This window comes from Vombatus ursinus, unplaced genomic scaffold (assembly GCF_900497805.2).
Source record: "Vombatus ursinus unplaced genomic scaffold, bare-nosed wombat genome assembly UNPS02014768.1, whole genome shotgun sequence".
NCBI classification, from domain to species: Eukaryota; Metazoa; Chordata; class Mammalia; order Diprotodontia; family Vombatidae; genus Vombatus; species Vombatus ursinus.
This window is the reverse complement of record NW_020954546.1, coordinates 35340041-35354720: the sequence shown is the minus strand read 5'-3', so window position 1 is coordinate 35354720 and position 14680 is coordinate 35340041. Positions and strand designations below refer to the sequence as shown.

The 14680-nt window shown below is 53.0% G+C and overlaps 1 protein-coding gene across 4 annotated transcripts; it reads right to left on the bottom strand.

Moving 5' to 3' along the window:
• Nucleotides 1–1524: 1524 nt before the first annotated feature.
• Nucleotides 1525–14065, bottom strand: LOC114043184 (semaphorin-6C-like). 4 transcript variants are annotated; one of them, XM_027862198.1, is made up of 20 exons: nucleotides 13566–14065; nucleotides 13235–13319; nucleotides 12547–12721; nucleotides 11688–11802; nucleotides 11263–11323; nucleotides 11088–11144; nucleotides 10748–10849; nucleotides 10351–10441; nucleotides 9377–9496; nucleotides 9091–9179; nucleotides 8675–8892; nucleotides 8182–8313; nucleotides 6741–6893; nucleotides 5873–6046; nucleotides 5328–5474; nucleotides 4387–4464; nucleotides 4209–4264; nucleotides 3954–3998; nucleotides 3539–3634; nucleotides 1525–3074 (listed from the first exon to the last, which is right to left on the bottom strand). In XM_027862198.1, exons 3-20 carry the CDS (start codon nucleotides 12665–12667, stop codon nucleotides 2008–2010), a joined length of 2922 nt encoding a protein of 973 aa, XP_027717999.1. In that variant the 5' UTR covers nucleotides 12668–12721; nucleotides 13235–13319; nucleotides 13566–14065; the 3' UTR covers nucleotides 1525–2007. The 4 variants fall into 4 exon arrangements, with proteins under 4 accessions (XP_027717999.1, XP_027718000.1, XP_027718001.1 ...); XM_027862199.1 differs by lacking the exon at nucleotides 13235–13319; XM_027862200.1 differs by lacking the exon at nucleotides 3539–3634 and having other exon boundaries at nucleotides 13566–14063.
• Between the last annotated feature and the right edge of the window lie 615 nt (nucleotides 14066–14680).

The following is a 14680-nucleotide window of genomic DNA, read 5'->3' as shown; positions in this document are numbered from 1 at the left end:
GTAGTAAAATGTGATCTTTCCTTTTCCTGCATCTCCAGAGCTTAGCACAGAGTTGACGTTTATAATAAATGTGTCGAAATGAACCACTGAAATTGAGCAGCGATGCAAAATTAGGGTAACTGAGGAGTGGGACTGAAAGCAGTAAAGGAGCTTCCTGCAATTAAAAACCTAAGCAAGGCGGCCACGGCAGATGTATGGAAGCGATGCAGCTGTTGCATTAGGAGCTGGGGCCTTAGAGATCACCCAGAAACCACCTAACCATCTTGCGGATGAACAAAGTGAGGATGGCTAGGAACGGTCTGCATGTGGCAACAGCAGCCTTGGGGTGGGCTGGGGCAGCCAGCAGAAAGCCTGAGTGTGAAGAGCCCGAAGAGAACCATCCCAGGAACGGGAAAAGGGGAGGCCCGGACCGTAAACCAGGAGGACGCAGGGCCGGACAGGGCAAAGGAGCAACTTTAGAGCTGGGGCGGGGGGCGATGTTGAAAGCCCTCTGACGGTCCAGGGCCGATGCCAAAGGGCAGTGGCCAGGAACGAGCCGGGGTTTTCAAGAGTGACCGAAGGGGCAGGCTGGGCGCGGGGAGGGGGCGTATGTAGGTCGGCAGCTCCGAGCTCCCGCCCCTCTGCGGCTGCTTTTCCTGCGGCTGCTTTTCCTCCGCCTCCGCCGCCTCCGCCTCCTCCGCCTCCTCCGCCTCCGCCGCCTCCGCCTCCTCCGCCTCCTCCTCCTCCGCGCCGCGCCTGAGCCAACACAGACCCCGACGTGGAACCCCCAGGAGACGCGACTGGAGCCTGGTCTTAAAGGTCTCAGCGCGAAGAGCGGGGAGGTCGGGGCGGCAGGGTGGGGGAGGGCCCGCCTTTCCCATTGGCCCTTCTAGATAACGGACGGGCGTAGCCAGCCAGCCCCACCCTGAGGAAGGCAGGGCCAAGCCCGCCTCAGCGCTATAACCGCGGGGGAGGGGTCGGGAGGAGAGCTGCGCATGCGTATGAGAGCCCATACTGGGCGTTCTCCTTGCGGGTATGTGTGAGGCCGCGATCCTTGCGGCTCAGGCCGAAGCTCCTGCCCAAGGCCTTCCTTCCCCTCGCAATCCAGCGTTCTGTGGGCCTACACAAGTCCAGCCCTCCCCAAGGCCCCAGCCCCGTGCCGCGGCCGCCCCCCGTCTCAGCGGGGAGGTCGGCCCTCGCTGGACGCTTCGCGCCCTCGGCCAGCTGAATTGTAGGCGCTGCATCCATTAGCAGCGTCCTCCCGGCATCCTCTTCCCGCCCCTTGGCTCGCCCTCCCTCCTACCCTCTGCAAAAGCGCTGGAACCTTGGAAATTGCCTTCCCGCATCCCCACCCACATTTTCCTCAGTTCCCTAATTGAGGAAACCTTTCCTGATTAACTCCCCCGGGACCTTAGCCGCTCCAGCTGCTTCACAAAATGTGAGATGGAGATGCAGAACAGAAGCGGACAAACCGAGAGAAATGTGGAGACGTTTTCTGGCATCATTTCCCTCCCCCCCGCCCTGCATTAGTAAACAGACAGTAGATCTGGGGGCACATCGTTGTATTGGGGTGAGGGAAGGCTCCTACACGGTAGGAGGTGATGATGTCTCGGGGCAGCCCCAAGAACTCTGTACACTATACATATATACCCTACCCCAATCCCCCAGTCGTGGACATCCCCAGTCTGGGGGTTCCAGACTATGGAGGAAGCTGGGAGGGGAGGGGCTAAGGCAGCTTGGCTGGAGGAGATAAGGGTGGGAGCCCCAGCCAGCTCTCACTGAGTAGGGCTGGCTCACAGTGGTGGGAGGGAGAGGTAAGGCCTCCCCCATTACCCAAACCCCTGGAGTCTAGGGGCAACAGGGAAAGACTACGATGAGAGTCAATAAATAAGCCCAAAACGGGCAATAAGTACAGGAGAGGAGAGGTCCAGGGTCCAGGAAGGATGTAAGTAGGCAATGTGATTAGTGAGTTATTTGTCCCTTCTAGAGTCTTCATTGCCACACCCTTTCTAGGCTGCGTAGTTACCTTCAATAGTTAAAATGGCCACCAGGAGGGGCGGCCTGAGAGGGGGAGGTGACAAGGAGGGGAGCCTTTGGGGGCAGCTGTGGCTTCTCCACGTCGACCCTCTTCAGGGCGCGTCCCCTGTATCCCTCAGGCCGGCCAAGGTACAGAGGGTACCTTCCGTGACCCCCAGAATATCTTGAGATTCCCACTGAGGGGACTCGAGTCAGCAGGCCTGGGGGCATCCGGTGTGGTGAAGGGGACATGCCCCGGCTGCCTCCAATCCCAAGTCGAGGAGCAGGGGCAGAAAGTGGGGGGCGGGACGGAGGTGGGCATTTCCCATCCGGGGGAATGTCCAGCCGGAGTGGAGGGGTACAGTCTCGTGGGAGTGGAGAGGAGCCAGAAAAGAGGCCATGGGCCGGCTCTGGTGGGGGTACTCGGGGCTGCACCCGGGTAGCCAAGGCGAGAGGGGTACAAGGATTATTTGGGGACAGAGGCTCTGTCCCCTTCCTAGGAGGCTGGGGAGCATGGAGATATCGAAGCAGTTCCTCTAAGGTGGTCACTTCTACAGCCTGGCCAGGACAGCCAGGAGGGGGTGGCCTCACCAGCACCCTCGGGGCAGGTCCAGAGCCACTCCGGGAGTGGGCAGAGCTTTCCTTGGCATTGTTCCCATTATGGTTCCACTCCCAAGGCCCCTGGACTGGTTGAAGTTGCTTGACTGGAAGCTCTGGGGTGGATTCAGGGGTGGGCAGGCAGGCCAGCTCTGAGGCAGGCATGCCCTCAGTGGGTGGCAGGAATGTGGTATAAAGCTGGGGCACTGGGGGTGAGTCCCCGTCCTTGGCTGGGGGTGGTGGGTCAGGACCCCCACCATGGAGCCTGGCCAAGCTTCGGAGAGAGAGCGGCCGGGGGAGTCCAGGGGTCTCGACATCCTTGTTTCCCCTGTGAGCGTGTCTATAGGCATGACGACAAGCACAGGAGACCAGGAAACCAGAAATGGAGGCACCCAGGGCAAAGGCTGCAGCCACACTGGCCAGGAGGAGCGGCACAGGGACCGTGTGAGGAGATGAGGCATGGGGAGGATCTCGGCGAACGCCTGAGGGAACAGAGAGAGAGACTTGGAGGTGGAGGCAGGAGAGGAGGAGAAAGGTATGGGAAAGGTTAGGAGAAATGCCGTACGGAGGGTTCTCTGAAGTCTGACCCTCATCCCTTATGCTGAAGCCTCAAATCCACTGCACACAACCCGGACCTCCCCTCCCAAAGCACAGTCAGACAGTGGGTCAGCTCCTACACACTCACACCCCCCCCCACAGAAGGGATCACAGGACTGAGGTGTCCCTGGACCCTAGTCCTGCCCCCCTGTAGCCATGCTGAGAACACTTTCCATACTCTGTCCATGCAGAGGGAGTCGGTGCTGAGAGAGGAGGCCCAGGTCTGAGGAGCAGGAGGCAACCAACGGAAGATTATTAGTAAAAAGCAAACCCCAGCCGCTAAGGTGTTAAATTCCCTGGGATGCAGCAACCCCCACCAAACCACCACACTCTCCATTACCTGCCTTACCCTCTATGTGAGCCCGAAGAGTGGAGGGCGGGGACCAGGGGTGGGCATCATTGGGGGGACTGGGGGCCTCAGGGGGAGGGCTGGGACCCAGAGGCTCTGGTGACAGAGACCAAGTCAGAGCCAGTGAGGTCCCTACTCTCAGCCACTTTCCCCAGAACAATTCAAACAGATGGATTAGCCCACCCCCCTCCTCACTGAACCCAAGAGTCCAGGAGTCCAGCCTCAGCCACCACCCCCAACCCTGGAGTCTGGTGTACTCCGACAGGGAGATTAGAGGGAAGAGTTGCTGACCACTCTCTGATCACCACCCCCACCCTCCCAATTGCTCTGTCATATTAGCAACTCCAGACTCTTGGGAATAAGGGAATAAGGGTTTAGCAAGTTGAATATAAGGTTATGGGAGGGGAGAACTCACCATAGGCAGAATCCCCTGGCCCTGAATGACTCCCAGTGGCCCCATCTGTGAGGTGGGAGAAAAAGGCAGGATGAGGGGAAAAGGTGGAGATGGGCGAGGGCTGGGATATGTGTAGAGATCAGGAGTTTGACACCAAAGAGCTGGGGAAGAGGCAGAGAAAAGATTGAGAGACAGTGAAAGGGTGTGCGGTGTGGGGGAGACAGCTGGGATACAGTCACAGCACTATTAGGGTGGTGGCGGGTGTAGCCCCTTTACCGTGGCAGTCTCCCTCCTCCATCACTTCCCTGTCCCCATCCAGCTCCAGGTCAGTCCTGGGGAGGAAGAATTGAAGTTTAATGCTCAACTCAATCCTGCTTCTACTGGTGCATTCAATTTCCCCACTTCCTCTCCCCACCAGCTTCCAGGAGAGGGGAACCACTGGCCCCTCACTCACCAGGTGGGTCCCCTGACATCCATGCAGCCTCTGAAGCTTCCCCACCCACAGTATGGGTCCTGGGAGTCAAGACAGCTTCTGGGGGGAAAATGAGTCCCACAGTTCTGGGGAAGAAGCAGGGGGGCAGGGGAAGAATCCTTCCCCCTTGTCCCACTTCTTGGCTCCCATAATATTAGTAATAGTAACTAGCATTTACATAGTGCTTCACAGTTTGCCAAAATGACTTTTGAGCCTCAAAATCCTATGATTCTGCAGACATTATTATTCCCATTTTACAAATGAGGAAACTGAGCTCACAGAGATGAAGTAAACTGTTCTGGTTACGGAGCCTGTATATATCAGAGGCAGGATTTAAGTCTGAGTTTTCCTGTATGACTCCAGCATTCTACCCTCTATAGCAGAGTTGTCTTGCTCATGACCCAGCCAACAAAACTCCAAAATTTAGGCTTCAACCAGATTAAAATGCAAATGGAAAATCTTTAACAAGATAAATAAAAATACAATAAAACACAGAAAATGGCAATTTATGGTTTTCTAAGCAATATGTGCCCTCAGGATGCCCTTCTATTTGAGTCTGAAACCACTGCTTCATACAATACCAAGTGAGGCACCATGGTTCTTCCACATTTTACTTTCCCTCAATTCCAAACCCCCCAAACCTCTGTCTGATCCCTTTAAATGCAGCACGCCCCATATTACAAGCTACCCTATCCCTTTGTGACCTCTCCAGCACATGTCCCACAACCTTTCCCTGAGTGGGCTGTGTCCTCTCTCTCTCTCCCCTGTCCCCACTGCTCTCTCCCTAAAACATTTTCTGGGACTTCCAATCCATCCTCCTAACTCCCACTGTATTTCCCAGGTCCTCCCACCATGTCCCATCAGTTCTGTTTGTCCCCAAGCAGCCTGCATACATGTCATGTCCCCTCCCTGGGGTCTCTTACCTTTGACAAGCCCCATGCTGGGCACATCGACTGAGAGGCATGTGGACAACACAGCCTGGAAAGGCCACAAAGAGCCTGTGCCCATCAGGATCCAGCACCAGTCCGAGAACCTGGCGGGCTAACTGTACTGATCGCTTCCCACTACACCTGAGAGAGGGACGGAGGTGGAGACTTAGGAGTGGGGCTCCTTACACAAGAGTAAATAGTGAAGAGACAGAACAAAGTCAGAGAGATGAGTTGGAACCTCTGTGCTAAGCTCCCCAGATGCTCCCCAGATGCTCCCCACAACATCTGCTCTCCTATTGGAGGGTCTCTTTCTCCTCCCCACCAGTGACTCCCAAACATCCTTTACAGTCTCCTTGCCAAATCAACTGAGATAACACATATAAACTGGCTTATAAACCTTCAAGTGCTACAACAAAAGCAGTTTTTATGGTGGCCAAACCCAAGCTCTCAGACCTATTGCTTCCCTCTCCAATTTTACTAACATGTCCTACATCTAACCCCAGGGATAAAAAACAGAACCTGGCTTTCAAAGACCTCACCGGGAAGAGCTGTAGGTGTCAGTCTCTTCCAACAAGATGGGCTCTGCATTACCATACCCCCCTCCTGGGGGGAACACCTTCAGTACTGTCCCATCCTCGGTACCCAAGAAGAGGATGGTGGTATTGCCATGGCGACCAGCTGCTCCATCAACAGCCACCTGGGTCAGCAGGGCTCTGGAAAGGTACAACTCCCAAGTCAGTAAAGGGAGAGGGGACCTCATACTGCAGACCTGAGATGGTCATATTGGGGAGTCTGCCCTACCCAGTGACTCCACCAGAAGATCATGCGATGGGATGGCTATACTGGGTAGCGATGGTGAGTCTAGTTGGCTCTACCATAAAAAGTCACAAGGAAGGGAGTCACATTAAGACCATGTTAATCAAAACTGATTGGATAGTAGAGGTAGGATAACATTTATTCCAAACCATTTGTTTTACAGATGAGGAAACTGAGGCCCAGAGAGGGGTAAGTGTCTTGCCAAAGACCACGTGGCCAATATGTGGGAAATGCAAGACTAGAACCAGCCTCCTGACTCCTAGTAATACTCTTTCCATTACACAACATTTAACTCCCTTCCCTGCGGCTCTTCCCCCAAACCAAGTAGGGCTGGGAGCCACTTTACTCTCCTTCATTGGGGTGGGGGATGAGTTTGAGTTTTTCTGCTCTCCAGAGTCATTTCACCTCATACTCCTCCATTTCCTAATTGGTTTCCCCTCCGGAGTCATATTTGCCAGGGCACATGAAAAGGGGCTAGGCTGGTGAGCTGCCCTCCTCACCTTTCCCTCCCTACTCTTCTCTACCTAATTCCTTGCCCAGCTTTCCCCTCCTCCCCTTCCAAACCCTCCATGTCTTCCCACCCCTGGATACCTGCCGGTGCGGATGAGAAGGGGCCGATGGGTGGCAGGTGGCACAGCAGGATCCAGCAGTGGGTGAGCCTTGATGAAAGTCAGGACTTCGTCAGGGAGGTCCCGGGAAGAAGGAAATGAAGCAGCTCTACCCACCCCTGCACAGGACCCTGGCCTGAGGGATACAGGGAGGGTAGTGCTCAGGGCAGGGTGACTAGGTACTGTGGTGTTCCCTGGATCCCTGAATACCTGGGACTCCATGGTCCCTTCACGGAGATCCTGCAACTCCTCCCTTCCCCACACCCATTTCATTCCTCAGCCCCATCCCTGCAATTTAGGAACCCAAGGAAACTCGCCAAAGCACTACAACATCCCTTTCTTACTCGCGCTACAGGCTCCCCTGCTCAAGTCCCCTGTCCTTAGATTTGAGGGTCTCTCTCCCCAACCCTATTCTGTTCACGGACCAATCCTATGTCTCCAACTAGCTGCTGGACACTTCTATGGGATAGCCATGGGCCCTTCAAACTTACAGAGATGAGCTCAGTATCTCCCCTATACCCACAAATGCAACACCTCAATTTCCCCACTTCTCCAAACATCCCTATCTGTGCCAAGAGTTCCCCCATCCTTCCAGTCAGTCACCCTTCAGTTCTCTCCCCACCCACCATGCCATCATTCATGTTCAGCTGCCGAGGACTGTCGACTTTACCTCCATAGAATCTCGTGCATCTGTCTCTGTCTTCCACTTACATAACCACCACCCTAGTGCAGGCTGCACTCACCTCTCCCCTGGACCATTGCACCTGTTTTTTTTTTCTCTTTTCTGCAATAAATCCTCCACCTAGCTGCCCAAACCATCTTCCTAAACCATAGGTCTGACCCTTATTACTTTTCTGCTCAAAAACATTCAATGGCTCCCTACTGCCTCTAGAATAAAACACAAACCACTCAGCTTGGCATTTAAGCCTCTTCTGCGCGTGGCTCTCACTTACTTCTCCACCTTTATTTGAGATAACTTCCCTTCAGACACTAGATTCCAGCCAAACAGGACTATTTCCTGTTTCCTGAACTTGGCTCCTAGTCTCCTGCCTCTGGGTTAATAAAAGCACTCCTTTAAGCCTGGAATGCTTTTTTAATCTCGGCCTTTCAAAAGCTTTATCTTCTTTCAAGATAGCTGAAGGAGGCCCTTCCTTCGGGGGAACATTTTCTGTTATCTCTGGTCTCTCTCCACTACTGGTTCTCCCTCCTTACTCTAATATTCCTAGGATTTTTTATCTGATATTTCTTGAACTAATATTTGAATCCATGTTCCATCCCCCCTCCCCCAATAGAAGGTAAACTCTAAGGGAAGCAGCAGTTTTTCTTTCCTTCTATCCCCTTATCCCAGTGCTTCCCTATGGTAGGTGCTTAACAGTTTCATGAACAGACACTATCCCATCCCCACAGAAGCTGCCCATAGATACCTGGGTGAGGGGACCCTGTCCTCAGGCACAGGGGTCCAGGCCCCATCTGGGCTCCTCTGCTCCTTGAACTTGCCCTCAAACCCATGTTCAATGTCATCCAGATAGAAGGCACAGACAGCAGAACCAGGGATGCTATAGGGCACCAGGAAAGTGTGGGAGAGGAACTGTATGAGCTGGGTCTGGGAGAAAGCAAGGAATGCTCCCTCCCAGGTCACTGACCATTCTAGGTACAGGAAACAAGAGCCACCACCTTGCTCTGTGGTGGCCTTCAAAAAGGGTAAGGAAACTTGGCTACAGGTCACGGTGGGATATAGTCAGGCATAGAGATTATGGAAGAAAGCATATTGCTTAGGACAGCTCCTCCTTTCTCCACCCTAACTGCTGACCTGAATGGTGAGGGCTATAGTGTTTGGGGTGGGTTGGCCATATTGTTTGGGTGGGTCAGCCATATTGGTTAGGAGATTTTCCACACCTACTTCACATGCCTCCCAACCTGTTGGTCTGGGTGGTGAAGACCCCAAATAGAGCAGGACGTCCATGCAGAGGGACAGGCCCAGTCAGGGCCTGCAGTACATCAAAGTAGAAAGCAGAGTCTCCAGGGACAGAGCAGTTGAGCCGAAGCTTTAGAAAAGATGTCCAGTGACGGTCCAAGGCCCGGGGGGAGCCACCTACATCACGTTTACACACGCGTGCTACACGAGAGAACTGTACCTGGTGGGGAGGAGAATTAATAGGATACCACGATAAGTGTTGTGGGGCAGGGTAGAAATAACAGGGGAAGAGAGGTCAAGGGAAACAGGGGGAGCTAAAGGCATAGGTCATATGGGGTGTGCCAGAACAGGCGCGGGCTCTCCTCTTGGAGTGGAGTCTCCTGTCTCCCCTCCCCAAGGTGGGGTCCACTCTGCTTACCCGTCCCAGCCGCGCGTCCTCCACAGAGACTTCTCGGAAAAAGAAGTAAACATGGTCTCTGTGCTCCACGGCATGGACAAAGTGTGGCTCTGGGGAAGGGGGTGATGAAATGGGGAGTGTCTACATAGGCCTCTTCCAACTTAGGATTTGATAATGATTACTCTCCATCCCCGAATCCCCTGGTACCTCTTGCAACCCCACACCCCCATGCAATATCCTCTAGGAGATTTCCTGCTCTTCCCCAGACCCTGCTACATCCCACTCCCCAACCCTGATCCCCCCTGACCTCGAAGCCACTTGGAGTCGTACTTGGCGGAGCGGAGAGGGGGCTGGGGGCCAAGACTTCGATAAACAACTGCGTCGCTGGCCTGAAAATCTGCAGCCGTGGCCGAGTAAAGGCTACCCTCTGGAGGGGGCATCCCAAGGTCATGGGAGGTCATCATAGAAAGATGGAGATGGAAGATGGAGGTGAGAGAGGCCACAGGAAGGAAGAGATTGTACTGTGTCCTAACCTGGCCCCCTCCTACCTTTCCAGGCTTCTTACTCCTTATTCCTTACCACATACTCTGCAATCCAGTGGCACGGGCCCCCTCCTGCTGTTCCTTGCACAAGACCGTCCGTCTCCTGACTTTGGGCATTTTCACTGGCTGTCCCCCATCCTCATCTCTGTCTCCTGGCCTCCCTGGATTCAAATCCCAGCTAAAATCCCACCTCCTCCAAGAAGCCCTTCCCAATCCCCCTTAATGCTCCAGCCTTCCCTCTTCTGATTATCTTCAGTTTATCCTGTATGTGTCTTGTTTGCACACAGCTGTCTGTGTGTTTCTCCCCATTAGACAGTGAGCTCCTTGAGGGCAGGGATGGTCTTTTACCTTTCTCTGTACCCCCAGTGCTTAGCACAGTGCTTGGCACACTGTGGCACACATTTATTAAGTGCCTGTTAACTGTCTCATGAGAGGAAAGGAGGTCTCATAGAAAGAACTAGCTGGAGGAAACACAGGAGGGGGGAACATAGCAGGTCTCAGAAGGGTATGAACACATTTGAAAGATGTGTTTTGAGACATTTTAACAGCACATTCACACCCCACTTTCTCCACCCCCGTACATATCCTTCAGGGAAATTCTCCACTCATCCTCAAAATTCCTGTGGGTGTTGAATGATAAAGGTGTGGAATCAGTGGGGGTTGAGGGGGATAGGAAGGGGGCTGCTAGTGTCTCTCAATCACTAGCCTTCATTCACCCCACCATCCCATAATGCTTTACCTGCAAAGATGGCGACACTGGACTGTGCGGCATCAAAGGGGCATCGAGCTTGCCCACTCAGCTCCTCACCCTCCTGTTGCAGGGAAGAGATCTGGGTGGGAGGAAGGGGGAATGTGATCCTGAAGCCCTTGGATATCTCAGGGAGTAAACTGAAAACCCACAATATCTTCCTTCATCTTCTTAGAACACTAATGCCTTCTTCATTATGCCTGTCCCTCCCCTCATTCCAAATTCTCCTAGCTCTCCTCTGTCTCCTACCACTGGGCCTTATGTCCCATCCAACACCCCAAGATCCAACCCTATCCTAAAGCTTGTCCCCTCATATTTATTATTCATTAATTCATTCCCTCCACACCATGCCCCCCATATCTGTAACCTCATCCCCCAACTCCCGTACCCCATAGCTGCGGCACATGGGGCTGAATGAATTTGTCCCGCAGGCAAGGAGGGTCCGGGAGTCCCGGGGAACGAGGACACGGATGTAGTTGTAGCACTCGTCCTAGGGGCCCCAGGAGGTGGGACCAGAGGTCAAAAGTCACTGAAGGTAACAGGGGGACTGGGCATTCTGGGATCCCCAAGGGCAAGAGAAGGGCTGGGGACTGCACATGCCAAGCATTGTTCCCTTTGGGTTGTTTCCCCTGTGGTCTGGGAGAGGAAGGAAAAGAGGGCTTGGGAGAAGAGGTCACGGGGGAAGGAGATACACAGCCCACCTCCCAAACCCCTGTCACATCCCTCACCCTCAGCTTCCCTCGAACAGCACAGTTCTCCACATCCTGACTTCTCCATGTCAGATACTGATGGAGAAGAGAAGGAAAGAGGTTTTGTGAAGAAAGCACCAATTCTAGAGGTTGGCCCCAGAGCCCTCTTTCTGCTGCCTGACTCCAGAACCCAGACTGTCCCACAGTCTCTCACCTTGTCTGGTACCAGCCCTTCCCCGTCTTGAGCTTGAAGATCAAAGGAGAAAACATGATCCCTAAAGGTACAAAGAGGGAATGGGTCAGTAGGTCAATATTTGCCATCCCACCCCCTCCAACTTTTCACATGGTAAACACCCATTGCATACTTGGCCAGGTGTAGACATACATGTAACTCCACAGACAAGTACAGTCGTATCTCCCATAGCTGTTCATCTAAACGTGTCCTGTGACCCATGTCTCTAGACATACTGGCTTATATATAGTGGGCCTTTATTATATCATATTATGGTATGTCTTTATTCCACTGTGCATATATCTACCATACCTCTGTGTGTATACATTCATGTTTCCTGGGTCTCTACTCCTGTTCACAGGTGCCATGTCTATGTTCAGTCCATTCATATGTTCCGTGCAACTTACCGGGCAGCTACCAGCAATGTCCGGTTCAGGATCAAGAATCTCTGAAAGTCCAGACCCAGTTCTCCAGCCACAGCATCATCTTCTAAACCCCGGAACCAGGATAATGGTGATAGACCTTGTGGGAAAGGAGCAGAAAGGAGAAATATTTGGGTCACCAATACTTCACCCCAAAAACCTGCTCCCCAACCCTATGAGAAAAGAGAGAAACATCTAAACCCCCTCCCCACAAAAGAGAGAAGCTACGTGATCATGGATGGAGTAAGAGTAAGTTTACTGATCCCTACCTACTCTTTCAGCCTTCTCATCTACTACTGCCCTAGCCAAGCCTCCTTCCTCCTCACCATTCCCCAATCTGCCTCCTAGCTCCTTCCCTCTGTTCACCCTATTCCCCTCCACCTAGAATAACATTTTCCATCACCTTCACATATCCAAATCCTTCCTTCTAGAATCAGACCAAGTCTTACCTCCTCTATTAAACCATCTCTAGCCACTCCAGCCAACAAGACATCTCCATCCTTTAAACTCCTATAGCATTGTTGTCTGTACTACCTAGTAATTAATAATTAAGTAATTAAGGATCACTGCTTTGTCTAGTTCCCTAACTTTTATGTTTTTCTCATCACCCTAGGCCCTTGAGGGCTAGGGCCATGTCACATTCATTATATTCCCCAGCATCTAGCCTAATATCCTTACCCAATTAATAATTAACTACTAATTGATTAATATGAATAGCTAATGTGGAACCCACAATTAGGGACAGTGCTTGAATAGGGGGCAGGCATAATATCTGGGGGAAGTCTGAGCCAGCCAAGGGCAGATGTGGAAGAGAAGGGCTGAGCTGGACGTGGCTGCCACTTACCTTGGAGGTCAGAGGTCACTAGAGGGAGGGGATCCTGGGGGAAGGTGGCCTGGCTGTGAGGAGTTGAGGAGAGCAGCAGCAGCAGGAGCAACAAGGACGTGAAAGGAGGGCCACGGGGCATCCTGGGCAGGCCGGCTCAGGCCCTAGGTGGCACCCTCTCACCCATATGTCAAGCCTGAGGGAGAAGACAGAGAGAAGGTTGAGGGGAGGGGGCTGGAAGCCTAGACTCACTGGGAGATTCAGAGCCAAGGGTGTGGACACCAGGGTTGTTTCTTTTCTGTATTTTGGTCTTCTCAAGCAGGGATGTGGACACAACTCCTCCCTTGGTCTATCCCCAGGGGACCCTAGAGAGGGGAGGGGATCTTTCCCTACACCTGTCCCAACTGTGCCTGTCACTGTCACTCAAGTTTCATCTACCCTAACAGGAACAAACCGGCTACGGCAAGGAAAGACAGACCCAAGTTATGACCTCAGGTAAGGTCAGGGCATATCCCCTCCCCCGCAGTTCCTCTTTCTGGGTACCCTGACTTTCTCTGGTTGATTCTGCTCATCCCCCCACCTCCCTCCACCAAACCTTCCCTGTTATAATTAGATGCGGGGGGGGGGGGGGGTGTTGAAGCCTCACATTATAAATAGTAGTTCCTGAGGACCATTTGAGGGAGAAGAAGCAATCTACTCTTGCCCTCACCTTACAGACCTTCCTCAGCACAGTCTCCCTGGCAGCCCAGTGTATATGTGTGAGGGATATACTGTGACTATCTCTCATCCTAGGTCTGGAAAAGAACATTGTGATATTCAGGTGTGTCCGTGGTTGTTCCCTCAGTGAGAGATATGGGATGTTGGGGGTTGCTGTCCTGATCCAGGCAGGACTCCCCAGGACTAAAAGTTCAGAACGGGACAGAGGACCATCTTAGCCAAAAATGAATCTGCATCAAAGCCAAATTGAAGGCTATATTTAATTCTGGTTTCAGCTGTTTCTCCAGACCCCCTCCCTTCCTCCTCTCTTTGGCCCCCCTTACCCAGTATATTTGCCTTTTAGGGGGAAGTACCACCCGTGGGGACACTAGGAAGACAGAGAGCTGGAATGGGAGGAAGGGCTGGACAGCCTCATCTTCTTTCCCTCCTCAACGGACTGCCTCTGAAATTGACATATAAATAATTCAGCCAGCAGCCAGGCACTAGAGCCCAGAGTCAGGGGGAGAGATGGATGGGGTAAGGATGGGAGTTGAGGTGAAAAGAAGATCCTGAGACACGGAGACATGCCTCCCCTCCCATCAGCCTCCTGAAACTGCCTGGCCCTAGTTTAAACCAGCTCTGACTAGGGGGATGGGGGGGAGGGAGATGGAAACATAGTAGTAACTTCAGGCTTTTGCCAGTGATTGCTACTCTGAAACCTTTGGGTGGGGTGCCAGGAGGTACCCCACCCAGAGGACAAATATCCTTTTAGCAGATACAAACAGGGATACCTTTATAATCTAATCCTCCCTCAGATGAAAGAACTGGGAACCTTGTTGTTCTAAGATCCCAGCTCCCCTCTTCTCTGCCCCACCCCTCCAGCAAGCTCCATTCCCAGAGTCAGGAACCCAGGTGTCCCCTCCCTCCCCCTGGAGAGTCCCCTCCCTCTATATGACATCATCTGGGGGAGGCTAACGTCAGATAGGGACCCCAGAGGGCTTGAGGAGGGGAGGGGGCAGAGACACCTAATGATGACCCCCTCCCCTGAGAGGACAGCAGCCAACTAACGACCCTCCAGGCTCACAAGCCATAAGGCCCCCCTCTTTTCAGGATGCTGACACTCCCCTGGGAGCTCTCCTGTTGTCCTTCCCATTACTCTCACACCTTTCCTCCTCACCACTATGTTGCCCTTGACAACAAATAGTATCACCCTGGAATGACTTTGGTCTCTGGGCAAGGAAGAGACATTCCTTGCTTCCTGGGCCACACTCCCGTCTTTTCACCTCCTTACCAGAGACACCCTTTTTCTTACCTGGAGTTGTGACTCTTGTGGAGATCTAATAATAGGTGAGTGATAAGAGGTCATCGCCATCCCCCAAAAGCCGATACCAATGCTCCAAAGAGACAGGAGACCCATGAAGGGCAAAAGGCAGTGTAAAGAAGATGAAGATGTCAAGCG

Coding starts and splice junctions, on each gene's coding strand:
- LOC114043184 (XM_027862198.1), bottom strand. CDS start 12,667: ATGCCCCGTGGCCCTCCTTTCACGTCCTTGTTGCTCCTGCTGCTGCTG. Junction 6,047..6,740: donor CTTCTCATCCGCACCGGCAG/GTATCCAGGGGT, acceptor GTACCTTTCCAG/AGCCCTGCTGACCCAGGTGG. Junction 3,635..3,953: donor GCCAGGGGATTCTGCCTATG/GTGAGTTCTCCC, acceptor CTCTGTCACCAG/AGCCTCTGGGTCCCAGCCCT.